Source organism: Lutra lutra, chromosome 13 (genome assembly GCF_902655055.1).
Source record: "Lutra lutra chromosome 13, mLutLut1.2, whole genome shotgun sequence".
In the NCBI taxonomy this organism is placed as follows: Eukaryota; Metazoa; Chordata; class Mammalia; order Carnivora; family Mustelidae; genus Lutra; species Lutra lutra.
Genome location: NC_062290.1, coordinates 87,592,908 through 87,615,133, shown reverse-complemented (window position 1 = coordinate 87,615,133; position 22,226 = coordinate 87,592,908). Strand labels below are relative to the sequence as shown.

General features: G+C 56.7%; 1 protein-coding gene across 15 annotated transcripts in view; it reads right to left on the bottom strand.

The window, feature by feature from the left end:
* RALGPS1 (Ral GEF with PH domain and SH3 binding motif 1) overlaps positions 1-22,226 on the bottom strand; it is a 275,034-nt gene that overhangs the window by 9,198 nt on the left and 243,610 nt on the right. For 11 of the 15 annotated variants that reach the window (XM_047701132.1, XM_047701141.1, XM_047701133.1 and 8 more), the window contains 7 exons: positions 20,390-20,516; positions 18,929-19,086; positions 16,618-16,669; positions 5,840-5,923; positions 4,475-4,580; positions 2,567-2,659; positions 2,306-2,411 (listed from right to left, as the gene is read on the bottom strand). In XM_047701132.1, coding sequence (XP_047557088.1) covers positions 2,306-2,411; positions 2,567-2,659; positions 4,475-4,580; positions 5,840-5,923; positions 16,618-16,669; positions 18,929-19,086; positions 20,390-20,516 — 726 coding nt within the window. The remainder of the gene's footprint in view (positions 1-2,305; positions 2,412-2,566; positions 2,660-4,474; positions 4,581-5,839; positions 5,924-16,617; positions 16,670-18,928; positions 19,087-20,389; positions 20,517-22,226) is intronic. The other 4 variants (XM_047701144.1, XM_047701142.1, XM_047701131.1 and 1 more) reach the window with 3 other exon arrangements.

Below are 22,226 nucleotides of genomic sequence, written 5' to 3'. Positions count from 1 at the left end.
CTCATAAATAAAGGCATGAGAGTCCATAGGAAAAAAAAGATGTGATTTTTTTTTTTTTCAGCACTCGAGTTCACAAACCCCTTGAATTCTATCCACAGACTCTGGCCACCCTCTGTATCGTATTTTCCTCTGCTTGGGGACAGTGCTTTCCTGTAGGCCCAACATTTACTTCCTCAAGAAAGAGGACTTCTAACCCAAGCCTGGAAGTTTGAGGAAGAAATTCCAGGGGCGACCAGACCAGGATGCGCTCTGACGTGTGTGTAGCTGTGCGTGCATTCAACCATTCAGACGTGGAGCAGAGACCTTGACTCCCCTCCTCTCCAGTCCCTGGGCCACTGGAGGTTTCCTGCTTTCTGACTTCCCAGCTAACAACGCTGGAACCCTGCGGTCTCTCTACGGCTGCATCACCGGCATTACCCGGGAGCTTGTAAGAAATGCAGGAGCTTGGGCTCTAGCCCAGATCCACTGAATCCAAACCCGAATTTTTGCTAACTCTACATGTGATTTGTATGTACGTGAACCTTGCACTAGAACATTCCTGAGAAGATGTAAAGATGCTTGGAGGCCTGACAGTCCCAGTGACTTCGCCTGGCTAGAACCCAAGACCCCGGTATTTTGGAGTTTTGTCATGTGACATGGGCTTCCAAGAAGACAAGCATGAGCTATTCTTTTTCTTTCTTTTTTCCTTCCTTTCTTTTTTTTTAGTATAGTTGACACAAAATGTTACATTAGTTTCTGGTGTACGATGCAGTGATTCAACAAGTTTATACATTATGCTATGCTCACCACAAGTGCAGTTACTATGATCACCATACAATTCTATTAAAATATCATTGACTATATTCCTATGACATATTCATTCCATAACTGGAAACCTGTATCTCCTATCCCCCTTCACCCATTTTGTCCATCTCCCCATCCCCTCCCCTCTAGAAATCATCAGTTTATCTTCTATAATTATACGTCTGATACTGCTTTTTGTTTATTCATTTGGTTTTTTGTTGTTGCTGTTTTTAGACACCACATGAAGGAAATCATATCACATTTGTCTTTCTCAGTCTGACTTAATTCACTTGGCATAACACCCTCTAAGTCCATCTGCATTATCACAAAGGGCATGATCTCATTCTTTTTTATGGCTCTGTGTGTGTGTGTGTGTGATGTGTATGTGTGTTATCACATCTTCCTTCTCCATTCATCTATCAAAGGACTCTTAGGTTGCTTCCATTATCAATAATACAATAAACATAAGGGTGAATATCTTTTTGGATTAGTGTTTTCATTTTCTTTAGGTAACTACCCAGTAATGGAATTATGGGATCAGATGGTATTCCTATTTTTAATTTTCTGAAGGACCTCCGTATTCTTTTCCACAGTGGCTACACCAATTTAGATTCCCACAAACAATGCACAAGGGTTCCTTTTTCTCTACATCCTCACCAACACTCGTTATTTCTTGTCTTTCTGATTTTAGCCATTTTTTTTTTTAAGATTTTATTTATTTAGAGAGAGATCACAAGTAGACGGAGAGGCAGGCAGAGAGAGAGACAGAGGGAAGCAGGCTCCCTGCTAAGCAGAGAGCCTGATGCGGGACTCAATCCCAGGACCCTGAGATCATGACCTGAGCCGAAGGCAGCGGCTTAACCCACTGAGCCACCCAGGCGCCCCGATTTTAGCCATTCTGATAGGTGTGAGGTGATATCTCATTGTGGTTCTGATTGCCATTTCCTTGATAGCAAGGCCAATGCAAAGAGGCTTCTGGACAAGATGGCGCCCAGAACCTCTCCTTCCACGCAACATGGTCACGTGGGAGAGATGGAACCAGAAAGATATGGGAGATGACCAGACAAGTTAAAGTTGGGGCTTTTGTAAAAGGGCTCTTCTCTGATTTGGCCTTGGACCGGGATACCGTGAGGGTCTCATGGCACAGGTAATGTCAGGGATGTCTCTGAAGTCTCCCAAGACCCAAGACCCTTCTAGCCACATGGTCCCTGCCTTATGCAGCATTATATTATTTATTCCAAGACCCTAAGGCTATACCTTCAAAGGTGATGAGCCCCAGAAGCCACAGGTGAGGCCACAAAAGGGTTCCTGCAGCCACGTGCCATGCCCACGGCTCAGTGGTCACACTGACCATGATCTAAGCAGTTTTCACGGACTAGTGTGGTGCCCTCTGATCACAACCTAAAGCAAAGGGAAAGCAGCAGCCCCCAAAGTTCTTATTGTTTCAAAATGCACATTTAGCAGACCAGGAAAACAGGGTGGAGGGAAGTCGTGTGCACCCAGCGCCGGGGCTGCTGCCTACCTTTGTCGGGGTTATTCAGCTGGAAGATATCGGGGTGCTCGGGGTCGTCAGGCAGCTGCACCATCCAGCCCACCACGGAGACTTTTTTGCCGGGTGTGGATTTATACTGGGGAAGAACAACAGCATAACCGGGAGGCCCATACCCCTCACTCCCCGGGGAAGCCGAGCTGGGCCTGGAAAGGTTCCTTCCCTCCCCTGCCCCTTCCCCCCAGCTCATACCACCTCAAGTCCCAGTATGGAGAGTCCTCTTCTGGGACTTACGTGTTTTCTGTCTGTGCCCCGCAAGGACTTGGCTCCGTAGTACAGGAGGGTGGATCCCGAGAGTATGACCCAGTACCTGGTCCATGAGGACAGCTACGGAGGAAGGGGAGGCAGGGTGGCAACGCTGCATGTGGTGGTGGTGGGGGGTGGAGTCCCCCTCCCCGCCTGATTCCCAGCCACATGGGTGGAAGGGTGTCCCCTTCCTGCCAACCAGTGCCAGCACAGGCCTCATCTCTTCCCCTGGCCCCGCAGGCATCAGTGTCACCTCCGGCCGGGGCCTGGGGGAGGGAGAGCCTCCTCATCAGTGCCTCTGAGCTCTGAGCCCTGACTCCCCTCTCTGGCTCCTTTACTCCGAGAGCCTTGCATTTTTTTCACCTTGTTTAAGGCAGTGCCAAGGCTTAATTTCTGTGTGTTCAGGTGACTTGGGCCCAAGAAGGTCCTGGGGAAAAACATTTTCAAAACACGGACATGCCAAACCATAGCCTAGTCGAACCATGGTAACTGCACTGGGGTGCTCGGGCTGGGACTGAGTGGCAGCGGGTGGGAAGTCTGCAGGGTTCGAAGGCGGAGAAGCCAACAGGGCAGAGCTACAGGTATTCTTTCGGTTTCTCTAGGCAGGAAGGCTGGGATTCCCTCTTCAGGGGGCTCTGCTCCTGGGTTTAGGGAAAATCACTTCAACAAGCCTTTTGGTTTACAAAGTTGAAGCAAGTACCGGCTCCTGCAAGGAACAAGGTTGAGAGGAGCGAGGCCAACCATTCCGAATCACAGCCCACAAGAGCCCCTCTCCACGCGGGATGCAGCTCCGGGGATGGCAACCATGACAGCACGGGCTGTCAGACGTGTGTGACGACAACCACACATGTGCATAACACACACGCACGTACGTGTCCAACTGAAAGAAGCTTCCTGAAACGGACTTAGCTTTATTATACATATGGGATGCTGCTGTTTTCCATTCTACTCTATTCTGCTCACAAATACAGGCCATGACCCACTGGACTGGCTTCATCACTCACTACTGGGCCAACCAACATCTGGGAAAACTCTGCCAGCAGGACACTGTCTCGCCCTGACTCAGAATGACCGAGGCCTGAACTCTGAGTGTGGGAGAGAAGCAGGCAGGTCTGTTCAACAGGCCAGATCTAGGGCCCCATGTCACAGAATGCTCTGTGAGAATCTGGGCCCAAGGACGAAGGGCAGCCTAGGGCCGGGGTTGAAGACTCCCCTTACCCATGAGCCACTGGCACCTGCAGACAGAGCAGTGTCTGGAGAGGACAGCTGGGCTGGCACCCTGGTACCTTCACGGTGGGCACAGATAGGAGGGGGTGGTTTCACGGGGTTCCACGGGCAAGGGCCAGAGCAGGAGCAGGAGGGCAGAGCAGATGGTAGTGGATGCCGCCTGGAGACGCAGCCCACGGTCCGTTGGTAGGAAACCCTTGCACGGATGCTCCGTGGTAACAGTTCGGGGGTCCCTGCATGCGGCTGAGGCTCTGCCATGGGGGGAGGTCATGGAGCCAGTGACTTGGGGGTCTGGCACAGGTGACCCAGGAACAAGTGGTAGAGCCTCAAAGGCCTCCTGATGCTGCCGCCACAGGGAGGGAGGGCACCTGTAGCTGGGGACTGGGCGCAGGCTGCGCCGGCCCTCTCAGGGGCAGTTCCAACCCAACGCCCGGGGGTCTGCGGGCTTCCACTCGCCCTCGTCACAGCTCTGGGTGACCACATGCTCGCTGTGTGCACAGCCCTAAGTGACAGTCTTGCTGAGTCCTCGGACACATAGGCACTATTGTATCCCAGTTCACAGATGTGGGGAGTGAGGCCCTTGCCCACTCAGTGGCATAGCCAGGGCCAGAGCCCAGGGTCCTTGCCAAGGGCCCTGCTGCCTCTGGACAGAGGTGGGTGTGCACTTACCGCGGGTCTCCGGCCTTCCTTGAGCAGAGTTTTCCTCCTCAGAGGACCCTCCATGGTGGGCACTGTGGCCGAGCTCCCCAGCGTACAGATGCACGGGCCCGTGGGGCTGGGGGGAGACCACCAGTCAGACCTGCCCTGGAGGAGCCGCGCTCAGGCACCTCTCCCTCCCAGCTCCCCACCGCCAAGTTCCTGATGCTGTGCCAGGCCAGAGAACTCAACATGATCAGGGCAGGTGGCCCTGCGCTGGCCACAGCTGGAAACTTTCACCTCCCTCGCCCTTCCAAGTGCCTCAGGGCCTAGGCTTGGTGCAGAGCTTCTTGTAACCCAGACCCCAGGAGCACGGCCTCCCGCTCCTGACCTCGGTGGTGGCTTCCTCCTGGCCCTCCCGAGCTTCTACCTTCCTCTCCACCTGGGGAGCCTGGGGCCCTGCAGCCCCTCCTTGTGTTGGCAGAGCCTGGAGGAGCCGCGAGCGAGTGTGCGAAGGTGGTCGTGGACTGAGAAGCGGGACCAGGGAGCGCCGCCAAGCCCAGTGCCTTTGCCTCAGGGCTTCGGGCGCCACCTACAGGCAAAGACTGCCCAGTGCAGCACCGGCTGGGACCTGCCCCGCGGCTCTGGACGGCTTCCGGTCACTGGGTAGGTGTCTCCCACAGGCACCTCCCTCAACTGGGCGCCCTTCCTCAAGCTGCTCTTCTTCCATAGGTGGGCAAACGGTACCAGCATCCACACGGCTGCCTGAACCAGAGATCTGGGGGCGCTTCTCCTCTTTCCCCTCCACCCCTGCAACCTACCCGATCCCAAGGATGTACCGACCCCTGGATGTGCCTGACTGCCCCTCTCCGCCATCTCACTCCCCCCACCTTAGGCCAGAACTTGCTCTCCCTTTGAGCCACTGCCCAGTGCTCTTCCCTGGCCTCCCTCAGGCCAGCCTTGCCTTCCTCCTGCATGCTTTCCTACTCTCCTCGCCACGGCCATGATGACCTGGTTATGCCACTGTTTGTCACTCCCCCCCCCCCCCCGCCCCCTGGCTGGGCCGCATCTCCCCAGCCTCATCTCCACCCCTCCCCTCCCTCACTCCCCAAGCCACCCTGCTCTTCCTGTCTCCCTTTGGCTTGGGGTACACTCATCCCTACACCTCCCCTCCCTGTACTTGGATCGTTCCTATCACTCTTCCAGTCACTTCTCCACAGAGGCCTTCCCTGCTCTCCCCTCGCAGAACAGCCCACCTCCTCTCTGGGACCATCAGGGATCTGGGATTATCGGTTCAGTCTCTGTCTCCCATGGCAGCAGCCACGAGCACAGCGCTCGGCATCCACCGAGCAACCTAGAGCTAGCTGTCAAGTAAACGAGCACACAACAAATGGATACCTGTAGACGCAGCTCCGGGTTCTGGGAGAATTCCGAACCGGAACCCGCCAGTTGGGCCCCAGCGTGGCATACAGACGTCCCCTGCTTCAGAAGAAAAGGGGTGAGATTTAGCAACAGCTGCGAACAACCAGACACTTGGAGGAAGCAAGGGCATCTCAGACTCTGTGAGCATTGGCTCAGGAGGCTCCGATCCCAGCTCTTCCCACACCTCCTACATCAAGCTGCAGACACATCTGGGGCATATCTGGAGCTGCCAGGTCTATGAACACGACGCCCCCAGAGCCTCCATCAGTGAGTGTCAGGGGGTGACTAAAACCAGGGCACACGCACTTACCCAATGTGAAGCCAACATGTTTAACAAAAAATGCCATCCAGCCCAAATAGTCCATGGTGAATCCAATTACAAGGGCACACAGAACTGTGGGCAGTCTTGCATGTCGGGCCTGGGGGGTGTTTGTTGCGGGGGGCGGGGGACGTGCGCACCATTCTCATTCACTAGGGCACAGCTGAATTCCTCTGTTTGCTGTGTCCTCTCCACCGGACGCCTCCTCTGCTGGCCCCCACTGGACTCCTGCCATCTCCCTGTGGGCTGCTCCTCTGCCTTCTCTCCCACCTGGCGTCCCTTTGCAAAGGGAGCCTTTGCAGGGAAAGGTACAGCTCCCAGAGTGAGAAGTTTAACCTATTTGCAGGGGAGGCTTCCATCTTTCTGTCTCTCCTTTTCACCCTTTCCTCTTTCAGCAGGATGATTTCCTGTGTCCATGTGGTCCTCAAACACCTGCTCACCCCCACAGCACAGCGTCTCTCTGGGTCATCACTTTCCTGGCCCGTTGGCCAAACAGGAATCTAACCCAATTTATAAGGTCAGATAAGGTTAGGACCGCCTTTGCTGTTCCCTGCTGCCAGTCCTAGGTCGCTGCACACGGCCCCATGGCACCGGACACCTGGAGGGGGGCGGGGGGGATGCACTCATTCACGGCAGCAGGTCCGTCCTAGCGTAAGTAAGCTCAGGTGCCTCCGAGGCAAGCTCGTGTGGCTCCCTGCCCCTCAGTCCTCCACTTGAGAAGGAACAGTTCTTGATGACCACCTTGTGCCTGTTGTACAGAGGCTCAAGTTCAGGGCAGGTGGGAGTCTGATGGCCGTCTAGGCCAGCTGCCCGTCAGCCCCTCCTCTTTAGGTAAAAAGCCACAGCATTTGCTTGGCCCCCCCAAGTCCTCAGAGGTTACAGATCTCAGCCTTTCCCCAGCACACCTGGGTGACAGGCTGACCCCAGCCCCACCACGAGCCTTGGTGCAGATGAGGCCCCAGCTCGCCCAATGCCCAGCCCATGGGCCAGATCGCCTCCCTCCAGCCCCCACCAATTCAGAAAGAGGCTTGCAGTGCAGTGAGTGAGCAGGACGTCACAGGTCATGACTAATCTGCTCTCATTTATGGAAAGCTCTAGTATTCTCATCGTTACCGGAACACTGCCGAGTCCCTCACAACATGGCATAACCCCGTGCTGAAGCAGGGTGCTCCAAGGACTCGAGATGGGCTGCTGCCAGGTGCTTTCCTCCCCAGCCACTACCAGAGATGTCCTAGGAGTCGAGGCAGGATCTGACAGTGAACCTTTCTGTGATGACATTCCTCGTGCCCAGGGGACATCTCCCTCTTTGATCTGGATTCCTGCTCTGAGCTGCAACCTGTCTGGAGTTGGAGATGGAGCCTCCCTTTCCAGAGCTGGGTCCTCTGGCCCCTTCTTCTCCACCTTTCTTCTTGTCTTCTTGCCCTGGTACCCAAGGATAAGGTGCGGCGACAGTGGGCTGTCCACAACGTCCAGTGGTTCCACGAATGGGGGGACGTGGTTGGCGCTGCTACCTTCCTTCTGTCCTCTTCTTCCTGAGATAGTCCATGGCTGCACGCTCAGCAGACGTTTGCCTGACTGACACTTGTCAATGGGGAGCCTTAACTCAGCATCTTCCAGCCTGTCTAGCCTTTTAAGCAGCCTTTCTCCATGTTCTTCCAAAAGGTGTAGGGTGCTCCCCAGTGCGCTGGGTTGGTGGGAGGAATGCAGGGGTGCAGAGCTCACTGGTGAGTGGGGGCTCGCACGTGCAAGGCCATGACACTCAACCATCTCACTGGAGCTTTATTTAAGCACGTTGTCTTCCCCGAAAGAGGGAAACTGAGGCTCAGTGATAGGAAGACACTTGACCAAGGCACGAGCCCAGTAAGCCAGGATCTGAACCCTGTTCGGATTCTACAGCCCAAGCTCCTCCCACGCCTTTCAGGGTCGCAGGGAGGCTGAGGTGTCACATGTGGTGGAGTCTATTACGGGGACTGGGTCCACCCTGTGGGTGGCGTCGGGACATTTTCCTCCCGGAGGCACCACTCTTGTGGATCTCTGCAGCAGCTTGCACTGACCGGGCTTTGTCCGCGTCTGTGAGACTGGACGGCCCCAGCAGCCGTGGCCCCGGATCTCTGGGGATGGGACCAAAGCTCCCTCGGCCCTCTGTCCCTGTGCTAGAGTAATCTTTGGGGGGTTTTGGAGACTGGCGCTTAAGAGCCGCTGCCATTTATCAACTGGGGACCACGAGACACGCCATTCCTCCAGCCTCCGCGAGGGGCACTGCTCCCGCCCTGTCCTAGATGAGGAGACAGAGGCTCCGGGAGGTGAAGCCACTGAGCCCACGGCACTGGACTGTCAGTAGGGTTGGAGACGCAAGTACTCACAAAGGGAGGCTGGCTCTCCTGTGTGAGCAGAGGGCCTGTGTCTGTCAAGCTGCTCCCAGTAGGGAAGTCAGAGCCTGCTTCCCTGGACCCTGGAGGAGTGAGTGCCCCTGGCTGTGAAGGTCAGCATAATGGTGACTTTTCCCCAAGGCCCGCTTTCAGAACAGTCAGGGTTGTGGTGGCAGCCTTCTCCCCCAGGGGAGCCCTGCAGGGCTGGAGGAAGGCTGTGACAGTTGGGGTGACTCTGGCTGGGCCCAAGCAGGCTAGAATCAGCACAGAGGAGCCAGGATCTTCAGCCACTGGAAACAATCTGATCACGGCCCTGCTTTGAGATTTGCTATTTGAATGTTCAGGGCCAGAAAAATGAAAAATGAATGGGCAGTCATATCTGGTAAACTCAGAAGTCAGGGGATCTCTTGGACTGACATGGGGGTTCCCACTCCAGAATCACAGACACCTTTCCCAGCATGACGCTGGGGCAGAATGTGGCTGAACGTAATGTACCCAAGGGAGACCATTCTACTGTTTCCTCTCAAGGATGATCTTGGGCAGTGGTGGGGAGGAAGGATGCAGCAGCCAACCCTACTCATGGGAAGTCTGGTTTGGGGAAGGTGGAGGCTGGCAACCAAGTAGAACACTTCAGTCCCAAATGCTGTACAAAATGATGATTGTGGTGGTAGTGGCGATAATGATACGGATGGGCTGATGAGAATGACGGTATGGTGATGATGATGGGGTGGTGGAGAGGATGGGGATGATCAGGATGGGATGATGGGGATGATGGAGATGATGGAGATGATGGGGATGATCAGGATGGGATGACGGAGATGATGGGGTACGATGGGGATGATGGGGGGGATGATGGGGATGATGGGTGCTAGACAATGTGCTAAGCAGTACTTGTTTATTATCTTGTCTAATCACACTGGGATTTTCTATCCTGAAAATAAGGAATACTGTTAGGCAGGCACTATTTTTCTGTTCGTTTGTTTTAAGTAGGCTCCGTGCCCAGCAGGGAACCCAATGCAAGGCTTGAACTCACAACCCTGAGATCGAGAACTGAACTGAGATCACGAGTTGGATGCTTAACTGGCTGAGACACCCAGGCGCCCCAGGCAGGCTCTACTCCGAACCCCATCTTATAGATAAGGCATCTGAGGCTTGGAGAGGTGGAGTAACTTGCCCACGGTCACAACACTAGGAAGAGGAAGAGTGGATAGAGCTGTCGAGGCAGAAGCAGCCAGGGTCCTGCCTGGGCCAACAGCATCAGGAGAACGCAGACTAGCCAAGGCAGGTCTGAAAGGCATTTCCCCCTCAGCAGTTTTCTAGGTACACGCTAGGTAGCATCATGGAGATTAAATTTCAGAAAGCCCCGCGTCCCTGTTGCTGGTTTAGGAAGCTGCGGAATAGGGAGAAGTCTTGGATAATAATTACACTGGGGTCTTAGTAATCTTGTCTTAGCAGTAGGGTCCTCCACCCCATTCTTCTATGTCAAGTACACAGAGCCCCTTGAGGTAGGAGTGGGCCTGTGGAAGAGCCCAGGAAATGCTGTTCATCAACCATGTGTCCACCTGTACCAGCAAACCTTAATGGGAAGCTGTCCCATTAGGCCTGAGCTTGGTCCCAGCCACTTCGGAAGATTGACCTCATCTGTAGACAGGAAGCTGCCACCCTGAGGCTCTGCTGGACCTTGGGACGTCCCTTCCAGCAGTACTTGCCACGGACTTTTACTGTTCTAAGTCACTCACTCGCTTCTCTCTGGGCAATGTCCCTGATCTGCTGAGTGGGTCTCTAGGAGCCACATTCGAACTGCATGTTTAGCTGAGTGGACAGAACAACACCTGATCCAAGCCAGGTCAATCAGATGTTCTCTCATGGCAATTAGGAACCAGATGTGAGAGAGAGAAGGAAAGTCAGGCTCTGTGGCTGGATGAAGCTGTAACATGTAAACGTGGGAGCTGCAAGGTGTTCCTCTTCCCCTCTGTGAGCTGAGAAGTCTAGAAATCTGGTCTGCAGAGAGCGAGAGGGGGGTGTGGCAGATATATGTGGAGAAGGACTGACTCGAGATGGAAAGAAATCCCGCCTGCTGTCCAGGACCCGACTCGGAGGGGATGTGGGTACTGGAGGAGAGGGCGGGCTGAGATTTCTCAGCTGCCTGTGAAGCCACAGCAGCCCGAGGACAAGGTTGAGCCAAAGGCCCAGGGACTGCTGCCCACTGTTTTCTCTCAGAGGAGCCTGAGCTCCTTGGGTAGCCTCCTTGTCCAGACTTCAGTGTCTGTTGCTGAAAGCAAGGCAAGAGACAGCATCTTTGGGGCAAGCCCACATCAGAAGCTCGGCACATCGTCCAACTAGGCTGACACAGGAGGCAGAGCAAGCCGGAGCTGGGGAGACCAGACCAATGGGTGGGTAGGGGCGGGACATGAACCTGGAGATTCCTGGGCCTTGGCCACAGGGGTGGAAGGAAGGCAGCGAGACCCTCCGAGAAAATCACCCTGAAAACAGCCACTCTCACATTGCACTTCGGTTAAAGGGACCCCTCACCACCAGGACTGCCTCTAGACCACCTCCCATCTCTTGAAATGCTGCATAGTTTGGGGTTCAGAAGGTGGCTCTGTACCCTGGCAAACCTGGGCCATCTGCTAGAGTCCTCTGATTGTCTCAAAATAGGAAAAGGGTCTCTTTAAAAGCTCTGATTTGGAGGTAGCAGGCTGGGGAATCTGCCGCCATGACTCTACTTCCCTGGGGTCTCCCTAAAGATCAAAGATTCCACTGGCTAAGAACAAGGAAACCCCACGCATGGAAGCACTGCATCGCCCACCCTCCTGGGCACCCTGGGACGCTTGCGGGGCCGACTGTCTGCAGCAGCCTCTTAGACGGGTCCTTCCCACAGTTCCCTGTCACCCTGGAGGCCAGCCACGCCTGGCTCCTCTGTCCCATGATGACTGAACTGCCATTTGGGGACTTTCCTCTTCACCCCCCCCCCCACACCCCTGCATCCCCTGCCAGCTGCCAGGAGTTACCACCGAGTGAAACTCTCAAAAAAGTCAAAATTCCCAAGCACAAAGCTCCACCTATGAGCTATGTGTATCCAGGGAGCCTCATCATGTAGAGCTGGGGCTCCTGCTGCTCAGAGGCTGAGACACAGGCCCAAGGTCACAGAGAGCTGGCTGTCCTGACCCCAGGCCTCTCCCAGAGCTGCTGGCAGCTTCGGGTAGCCAGGCCGCAATGTTTCGATGGAGAGGCTCACCAAGAGCTTCGGAGACCGGGGCACATCACCGAGTGATATAATCGCCTCTCCTGCAGGGACTCAGAAGAGCCGGACTGAGCATCCCTGGGCCACCTCCCATCCCGGCACACGATTAGGGCCTTGCAGCCTCTTCAGACCCCGAGGCCCCTCCTTGAGGGCCCAAGGTGGTCCTCTTCACCAATGTCCCTGGGCTGCTGCTTAACCCTCGCCTCTACCGGAAGCCACCACGGACCCCGCAGTCTGACTCGGGGACCGTGCTAGACACTCCCATGGAGAGCGGCACAGCTTCAGGACCCTCTGCAGACCTGGTATCATCGATTTGTTCCGTCTCCCAACCCGACCAGGAGCTGCCACTAGCTCCCCTGTGCCCCGCCCCCCCGCCGGAAGGGGAAACAGCTCTGCTTCAGAGGGGGCCGTCACTCGGCCTCTCCCATCCCCAAGGATCCCTCTGCCTCCTCCTCGCCTTTGCGTCACCTGTGTTTCCGGCCTGTCCCTCCCTTGTGTGAGAGTGGCGCTTCCTCACATACAGCTGATGTCGGGCTAGACAAGACGGATGGCCGAGGGCTTTGGGATGAGCTCTGTGACATGCTTTCATATGTCACCTCTTAAAAACCAATTAGTAAATGTTTCTGATGAACTCTTTTTTTTTAAAAGAAATGTTAATTTTTTTCTGGGTGTAAAAGAAACATGTACCCATTGTGGCAGATATGGAGCATATAGAAAAATAAGGAAGAACATTCATTCAGTGGCCCTAGAACTCAGAGAGAACCGAGATGAGCGACATGACATGCTTTTGTACATACATATGTGTTCACCTCTTATCATCCGTTTTGTTCCTATTTTTAAATATTTCATTTAAAATGAACTCTTAGGCTAAGATTTTTGTTCTCATGTCAGTGCCAAATCAGGCATAAAAAGAAGCACCTGTTAGCTCTTGCTGATGGGCCTAAAATATTCTCTTCCCTCTTGAGTTTCTGAGAAGCCTGAGGTTTGCTCGAGGCTAGCCTAGGGCAGTGTCCACAGTCCCTACTTTCCAGCTCATCAAGCACATGCTGAAAATGCCTCTTCACGGCCGCCTGCCTTCTCTCCTTGGGAAATCACAGTTCAATATGGGGTCCTCCTTCCACTTTTGTCCTCAACCCAGGACACTGAGGGGAGAAAGGTGCAGGTTGGGACATGAGGTAGAGTCTTAAGAGAGGAGGGGGCCCGCCCTCACCCCCCCCACCCCTGGCCCAGTGACTCTGGCCTCAGGTTGTTGAGGGCGCTGACCCGGGACCACCACCCTGTCCAAAGACAGGGGAGGGTCTTTACAGCAGCCAAACCAACCCTTCCCTGATCTGGCCACCTCATGGCTGGTCTGTTCCCACAGGTCCTGTGGCCTTGCTGGGGCTGAGACAGATGAAGCGACAGAAGGATGAGAGTGGCAGCAGGAGGCCCCCTTCGCCCCATGAGCCCTCGAGCACAGTCCTAGCAAGAACAGGATTGGGGGGCTGCCATCCCTTCCTAAGTCCACTCTGCGGAAGAGCAGCGCAAAGTGTCCCCAGGCCCTGTGGGCTCCATCACAGGAGCTCATTAAGGTCACCACTCGAGGGAAGTACTGGGTGCAGCCTGGGTTCCGGCTGTCACTCAAGCCTTCAGGCCCCAGGGTGACACGGCTGTGGGTATGATCTCAGAGAAGGCAAACTTGCAAGACGAGACCAAATGACCCTGCACTCGGTCAGACAACTGGAACCCTCCTGCCTGCCCAGTCACAGTGGCATAAAGGGTGACTGAGCTGGGCCTGCCGACCAGTGGAGGGTCATGTGCTGGTGGCATGCGTCACTGGCCTAGGAGCTCCCTGTCCCTCATGCTGGTATTTGGCTCCATTTCTCTTCCTGGCCTAGGTCAAGAGTGTCAGCAGGGCCGGGGCCCTGGTGGACCAGTCAGTTGCGGGTTGTGACCCCTAAGCTTCGGGGCTGTGGGGCTGCCCCTGCCCTAGCCGGGCCTCTGGGGACTAGAGAAGCCAGGACCTCTTCATCACACCTCATTCCTCTGGGGGGGGGGGGTGGGAGGAGGGGCTCTCCTGCGCCACTGGCTGTGGTCCTGAGGTCACTGTCTGCCCATGCACGCGTAAAGGGGTAGAGAAGGCTGTGTTCCCACAGGCTCGGTCAGGACCGGCTGATGGCACCTCTGAGAAGGGAAGCTGTGCTTTGTTGAGTGTTTTGGAGGCTCTGGAAGAGGAAATCTGTTCCCCTTTGTAGAGCAAGAGCAAAGTGGCCTGGGCGTGAAGGGAGGCCTAGGGGGGCTGAGCACTGTGTGGGTGAAGGTGAGGCAGGGAAGCCCTATGAACTGTGGTCCCTGAGTTGTGTGGGAAAGAGTGGCATTTAGCAAAAGTTTCCAACGGCCATGAGGCAAACCCTCCCCTCCAGCTCTCCCACGGGCTCTTCAGGAAAGTCTCAAACGCTCACATGCATTTGAGGGAGTGGATTCTTTCTGGTGGACACGGAAAGAGGCTAGTGCAAGATGGAAATGCAGACTGGAGGCCTGGCCAAAGGAGTTAGAGGCCAAAGTGGGCAGCTTGGGTCTTGGACTGGAGGGCTCATCCTAGCCCCATGGGCATCTTCCAAAGCAGGTGGTCTGCTCCCCTCATCGGGCTAGGATCCCAGAGAATGAGAAACATGACGTTCCCCCTGCCGGCTGCCGGAGACGGGGCTGGCCACCTGCATGGGCGAGCCAGCTGGGAGACCAGTTCTTGTGGGAGGTCCCACCCAAAAAGCACTTACTAGAACATTTCAATGGATAGTAAATCGAATGCCAAGTTCTAAGTGAAAGAGAAAAGAGAAATGCTGTATGTCACAGGGCTCGCTACTGGTTGAGCAGAGCACCCTCTATGCAGCAGGAAGCCCCTCACTGTCTCCCTTCCTGGTGGCTCTGCTCTGGTCACGGGAGCGCGTCAGGAGCTGCTTGCTGCCCTCAGCGACTAGCATGGTGTCTGGCAGGACGCAGTGGCTTCCTACATAGGCACGAACTGAAATGAATGAGGGAACGAACGAACCAGTGGGTAAGTTCTGGTCTGGATCCTGGCAGCATGCAGAAGTTTCCCCCCACTGTGTCCCCCCACTGGCCTGGGGCCAGGGGACACTGGCTTGCCTATAAGCCCCGTTTGTCACGATCTCCCTAGGAGTCCCCTGACGGATGCTGACACAAGTCAGACTTTTACTCATCAGATCTGGAGTCCACCCTAGAGTCCACCCTCATTGCCACAGCTGGGCTGGCCCCAGGGCGCAGGCAGCGGGGCCCACTGGCCCGAGCAAGCTAGACAAGAACAGAGCAAACGTCCCTCCGGGAGTCCTACAGCAGGGACAGAGGGAGCAGTTTCCAAGGGCTCACAGTGTTTGTCCTCCCCCTTTCCAGCCCTCCATCTAGGCTCTCACAGACAGACTGACCAACGGACGTGGGACCAGTCCCTGTAGCTGTCACCATGGCCTCTGGATGGAGCCAGGAGCACAAAGAGGGGGACTCAGTGGTCAGGAGGATGTGGATTTGGGTCAACCCTGCCCTATTAGAGGAGAACGAAGCAGGACAGGTCACCTCACCTCTCAGAGCCTGCGGACACTGTGAGTCACCGCTGTGTAGGGTTCTTGAGGATTTGGTGAGGCCAAGACAGGGTCTGGCGCACAGGGGATGCTCGACAAAGATCACTTATGATCTATCGTTTACGTCCCTCTGTCCTGTGAGGATGTCCTGGGTGGGTTTATCTCCTCTCTGGACATTTTATGATTATGGGGACTGATAAGACAGGAGGCTTCAGCACTAGAGGAGAAGTGAGGAGTGTGGAGAGAGAGAGAGAGTATGTGTGCGTGTGAGTGTGAGCACGCACGCACGTGTGTGGGTGAGTACATGTGTGAGCTGTGTGTTGAGCATGCGTGCACATGTGTGGGTGTGTACATGTGTGAGCTGTGTGTGAATGTACGTGCGAGACTGTATACCCACATATGTGTGAGTACACGAGCACACGTGTGTATGAATGTGTACACACACGGGGCATTTCTTAGGCAACGTGTGCACACACACGTGGGAGACTGTGTGTATAAGTCTGTGCGTGTGTAGAGTGTACATAACTGTGGGAGTGTGCACACACGCCCCTGCACGCCACTGGAGGGGCTACTTCAAAGGACAGTGCAAATCCGCTTCTGCAGCTTTCCGAGTCAGTGGATTTCTCCCCACGTCCCTCACACCCTGAGTCGCCACGATGCCCCTTCACCTTTGGGGGCACCATAGCTATATGGGTGCTCCCCGTTCAGAGCCCATGAGTGCGTGGGGGACATGCAGTGGGTGGATTCCTGAGCAGGAGGCCCCACTCCGGGTGCAAAAGTGCTCACCACAGGAAGCCAAACCCTGGGCTGGGATCCACTTCACGGTCACGGTGCCCAAGGCCTGAGGCCACGCGGGTGTAACACTCTCAGACCCCAGCAGGCGGAGCCACGTGCCCATCTCCACACCAGGCCCATCTCGGGCTTCTGGTTTTGAGAAGCCACATTTCAGACCAAATCTGCTCGCAGGTCTCCTCGGCAGCTCAGCCTGAGGAAGAGGTGCCGGCCTCAGGCTCCTGGGCCAGCTCTGGGCCGGACAATGAGTTGGGCTGCTCAGAGCATGGGGCTGGGACCCCCACCCCACGCCCATCCTGCTCTTCCACCCTCCAGTCTGAGCGGGCCCTGCCCCTGGGCCGAGGAGCCACAGAGCAGCCTCCCCAGCCTGGGCCAGTGAGGGGCAGTGGGGGTGGGGCTGGTCCCTGCCCAGAGCCCTGAGTGCCACCCTGGGAGAGAGGCTGAGCTGAGGCCACACTCACCTTTCCAGCCCTGAAGACATCTCTTCACTAAACTCTGAGCTCTCACTACTGCCTGGAAAAGGAACACAGATCAATGAGCGTGGCAGCCTCACAGAAGAGCGGCCAACCCCACAGGAGTCCGTTCTCCTGGGTCAGCAAGCCCAGGGCCCTGAGCTCCACAGACATGCGGGAGACACGGCTTTCTGACCCCGGGGGGATCCGTGTGACTGGGGGTTTTGCTGCTGCCACTTCTCACTCGCTCTCCTGGGATGGTCAAAAGAAGTCTCCCCTACTGTTCCCGGTAGGTCCTCCACCCTTCCCACTGCCTCCTGCCCACCCCTGACCCCGCAAGGCTGCTCCTGGCTATGCACTGGCCCGCCAGGCCCTGCGCCCCTCAGCCTCCATGTCGGCCTGGCCTGGCCCTACCACAGCCTCCCTCCTGGACCAAGTGAAACCAGTGCTAGAACAAGCCTCATCAAGTGAGGACACGGGCCAAATGAGCACTTCTTTTCCCAAGGGCCAGGACTGTCACAGTAACTGCCTGGCATAAGACAGAAGCCTTGCAGAAGTGGCCCCTTGCCTCCTGGCCAGCATACACAGGAGAGAGGGTCCATCTCCCCCAGCTGGCCCTCTGGGGCGGACTGGGACACCTGCTCGCCAAGGCCCGGCTCTGGCCGCAAGGACACCTCTCACGGCACAGGGCCCAGTCCTCTGTGCTCTCCCTCAGGCCTTGGCACTGCCTCGCTTTGGCCCTCTGCGGGCCACCTTCTGGCACCGACTCTGGGCAGGGGGAGAGGGGGAGGGAGGAGGTCTCAGGTCCCTCGGGAGTCACCGGGTGACGAGGGCTCCAAATAGGGCACACGCACGCATGGTTTTCAGCTCCATACAGAAAAGTGTCTGAGTTTTCCAAGAAGAGGAGCGGAGAACCAAACCGCCTGCTGATCCCTGTCTGGATACTGGAGAGTACTGTGTCTGACTCAGTGTTCTGAGTCAAGGCTGGGGGCTCAGGCACAGCTCAGCAAGTTTCCTGGGATGTAAAACAGCTGCCCTGCTGCCCCGCTGAAGGCTTTGGGGCTGGCGTTTCCCAGACTGGTTCCTCGGAACCTCCTCCCCATCCCTACCTCATTCCAGAATACTCCAAGGAAAAGGGTCCCATGACCAGACTGGGAGAACCTGCAGACTCTACCGCCTTTTTGGTGATCCATAATGCCCATCGGCACATTCAAGGCTCTGCGAACAGACCTGCTTACCTGGTTCAACCCAGCCCTTCCCCACCATACTGACCCCAGAATTCTCTCCAGCATACTGACACCTATGAACCATGGGCTGCACTGTCCTGAGCTGTCATAAACCCCTGACTGGGTCCAGTGAGGATGACTTCCTCCCAGGCCAGAAGGGAGACATAGGCCTTGCTTGTCACAGTCTTTCTGGCAGTGGGAGAGAGCTGTCCCCTCCCCCCCAGTGATAGTGACTCAGAGACCTCCCTCATTTCGCAGGTATGCAGGACCTGGGATCCCCGCCCTCCCCGCAACTTCCTCCCGGGGTTCATGGGCCCCCAACCAGACCTCACGAGATCAAACCCCTACCCTGGTGACTCCCTAAGCCGCCACCAGCCCTGGGAGGGCTCCCTGTGAAGGGAAGCAGACAGACACACAGACACACAGACTACGGAAACACAGGCACGGCCAGTGGACAGTGTACTTGTCTGATGGTTGTCATGATAGGTGATCTGGGCACTACAGGGGGACAGGCCTGTGACCAGAGCACAACAGTGTCTTAGCTTTGACTCAGCCTCTCTCCATCCTGGCCTCAGCGATTCGGCTTGTGTTCCTTCCATGGACACAAGTACCATTTCTGGCTCTAGCTCAAACACGCAATTTCATCCCTGAGGATCAATTTTTCATCCTCCGAAACTCTGGCTTCTCAGTGTGAAGACAAGTATACAAGAAGAACCCGGTGGCCCGCCCCGCTGCTGTCCCCAGGCAGCTTCACCTACTGCTTCCCCTACTTGGCTTTGCACACTGGGGCTTGTGGTGCCCCCAGGACAGAAGGCCCCCTGGGGCACAGCCAGGCTTTGGCAGCTGCCAACCAATAACAGCGGGTCTCAGGTGTGCATCCGGCGGCTCCTTCCACCTGCCTGCTGCGCTCGGAGCACCCAGTGGAACCCCGGAGACCAGGAAGCAGAGGCCTCCCTGGCTTGGGCGACTGCGGTAGGGAGCCCTTTCTGCAGGGGGTGGGGGGCCACCGGGCCCTGCACAGTGACAGAGACAGACACGGAGCACACACCGGACTGTGGCCCGCCCGCTGTCGTGTGCAGGCCGGAGACGCTTACCTAGGGAGAGTCCATTGGTGATGGCAGAGGAGGAGGTGAGGGCGAGGGCCCTGCGGGGGCTGCGGGACTCTAGGACACTGTCGTCCAGCAGGTGCCTCGCTTTCTCCGATGGGAATGTCGCACTTTTACTCTCAACTACACTCAACTGACACATCATACTGGAAAATGGAAAGGAAGAAAGAAGGCAAAGCTCCTTATCTGTGGCATAACAGCGAGCACACCTGCACGTGCCCGGGGGTCCTGAGCAGACGGTGCAGCTGGAGGAAAAGGACTTCCGCCCAGAAGCATGGTGCAAGTCCAGGCTCTGCCCTAGCTCATGGTGTGACCTTGGGCAAGTCGCCTCCTTTCTCTGAGCCTCAGTTTCCCCATCTGTCAAATGGGGACTAATGATACTTGCCCTGCGTCTCTCGGGAGGACGACAAGGCTCAAGTGAGCGGACAGTGCTTGCGAACGATGCAGCCACACAGGGAAAGGGGCGGCGTGACCTGCGGCCAGCATGCCTGGCTCTGGAGCCACACGTCTGATCCAGATCCTTGTGTCAACCTTGCTCACAGCTGCAAAGTACTCCACCCGACTGAGTCTCAGAGGACGGCTTCTCACAAAGTATGAAGACAGCACCCACCTCGCACGCCTGCAGGGGCTCAAGGATGTAAGGCACGGCAGGCACATGGCGGAGCATCTAACCAGGGCAAAGCCCGAAACACTCAGAGATGACCCTCCCCCTCCGGCCTGTGAGGGACCCCAGGGCCAGCTTGAGCTGCCTGAGTCTTGTGTCTTAGTGGAGGAAGAAAGGAAGGGAGAGAGGGACAGAGGGAAGGAGAGGAGGGAAGAACAGAGGGAGGAGGGACCCAGCTGTTCAAGAGTCTGTGCCCAAAACCCTGGGGACACAGGCCCGGCCATGATGAGGCCAGAAGGGACCTGGGTACCCCCACCCCCGGGTGTCAGTCCCATATGGCCGGGCAAACCAGCAGCAGGCTCACTGCCCTTCGGGCTTTCTGAAACAACGGGCGAAAAGAGACCCTGAGCCCCAACACTGGCAGGTGCCTGTGCCTCGAGACATTTGGTGATGTCCTGGATGACAGTCATGATGTCCAGTGGACTCTGGAGTTTCCATAAGGGAGGCACTAACTGAGCTTGGGTAAAGCTTCTGGAATCCCACCATCGTTTCCCTGCACTTCCCTGCACTTCCCCGTGTGCTTCCTCCATCAGCTCCTGAACCAGTGATGCTCGCCACCGGTACACAGGCTGTGCTGCCCCAGCCGCCCTCCCAACTCCTCTGAGCCCGTGTCATCCTGGGGAGAGGGCACCTGCCAGGGATACCGAGAGCACTCAGCAGACGGATAAGGGAGCCCCCCAGTGGGCAAGCATTCCCAGCAGCCCTAGAGCCCATGTCCCACACTCAGCCCAGTCTGGAGCCCACGGCAGGTGTTGGGGGGCGCGGGGAGATGCTCAGTCACCCACTTGTTTCCCAGGCTGTGGCTCTTCCTGTGTCTCGGGACAGGGGGTGTGGGGAGGCTGCCAGCAACAGACGCATCAGGACAGGTGGGCCGTCGGCTGAACCTCGCAGAGCTGGAGCCGGCGGAGGGGCCTGTGAACAGAACAGAGAGAGAGAGAGCAATGGTCAGGGCAGGCTGGGGAGGCTCAGAGGTGGTGGCCCCGGTGGGGTAAGGCACTAGGCCCGGCTGACGTAAGCAGGACAAGGTTCACAGAAGCCTCGAGGCTTTCTACTCATGAGACACGGACCCCTCACTGGCAGGATAACTAGCCTCTGAACTGTCAAGATGGCTGGTGTCCTGCTGCACATGGTGCCCCTGGACCAGACAGTGCCACTGGCTAATACAGCCAATGTGCGGATGGAGGTGGGGGGCGCAGGCGGGAGGCAGGCATGGGGACTGGCAGCCTAGCTTGGTCTCCCCACGGCAACATTTCTCCAAGGCACCCAGCTGGGTGGCAGAACTGAAAGCTCACAGTGTATCTCCTGAATCGAAGTCCAGCGTCCGTGCCCTGTGCCCCCGTGGCCACTTTCTGTTCTCTGCTCATTCAGCCAAAGGGGATAGGGGGCTTCTCGGGGAGGCAGTGGCTTTCCTGCGGTAGGCCATGGCTAGGGAGGCAGGGGCTGAGACGCCAGGCCTATCCATTACTGGCTGATGACCTCGGACAGGTCATTTCACTTGATCCCTGAGCCTCAGGTTCCTCTTCTGGAAAGCAGGAGTAACTCAGCTGACCTTGCAGGCAGTTGGGAGGTCATGAGGTCACGTACGTGGAGTCTCACAGACAGTGCTCCTACTTGTTTGATTCTGGTAATTATTGCCATGTCCTCCTCAGCCTTAGCCATGGGGTCAGTGGGAGGTCACGAGAGCGGGGTGGGGGGGCTGCTGGGGCCACAAACTGCACTGGGTGCCGAGTGTGGAGACTGAGGCAGAACCCTTTGTGCGGCCACGTCCTGGGCTATACAGTTGGAGGGGCAAGGTCCTGACCACTACTGTGGTAGTGGGAAGGGAAGTCTTGAAGGGAGGGGACCCCAGATGCTAGTCTAGCCTTAGCTACCCAGGACAGACGCTGGAAGTTAAGAGCCCGCGCTTCCACAAAGGAGTTGGCGGCTCCCTGCACAGCACATCGACACACAGCGAGCCGACAGGCTGCTGCCCAGCCACACGGGCGAGCTTCCCTGCAGGGCCTGTGAGGTCCACGCAGGGCTTCAGACCCTCCACCACAAGACGCCGCAGATCCACACGGGGCCTAAGGGCTCCCTGTCCTCCAGCACGCCTGACTCATCCCCATTTTCATGTTCTAAATACTAAGCCCTGTTCCCAGCCTGTCACTGAAGAAAGCCTAGCTCCCTCCTGGTACTCTGGAAGGTTCAGGAGGCAGGCGAACACACCCCGTCCGGGGCACAGACTTCCCGCTCCCCGCCGTTGGCTCACCTCTGCCTCCCGTCCACAACCCACAGGGCACACACACCTCCTCCCTCAGACCCCCGCGCCCCACCACCAACCCCTCTGTCCTTGAGCCCCTTGCGCAGCTTGTGGCCCTCTCCCTTTCAAGCAATGCTGCTCTCTCCTTCCATGAGGAAGCTGTGGCTGTCGGGTCCAGCCTGCGACTGTCACCGGTGGCCGCACCCACACGTGGCTCCCTGCTGGGCCCAGGGCTTGGAACTTGTCTCCTCCCGGTTCTACCTGCTCCCTCTGAGAACTCACGCCATCACCTCCCATTCTCTCCCCAGGCCCCTTCCCCAGCCCTCTAAACACACCCTTGTCTCTCCTTCTCTGTGAAATAAGGTCCCTTGGCCCCGTCTTCC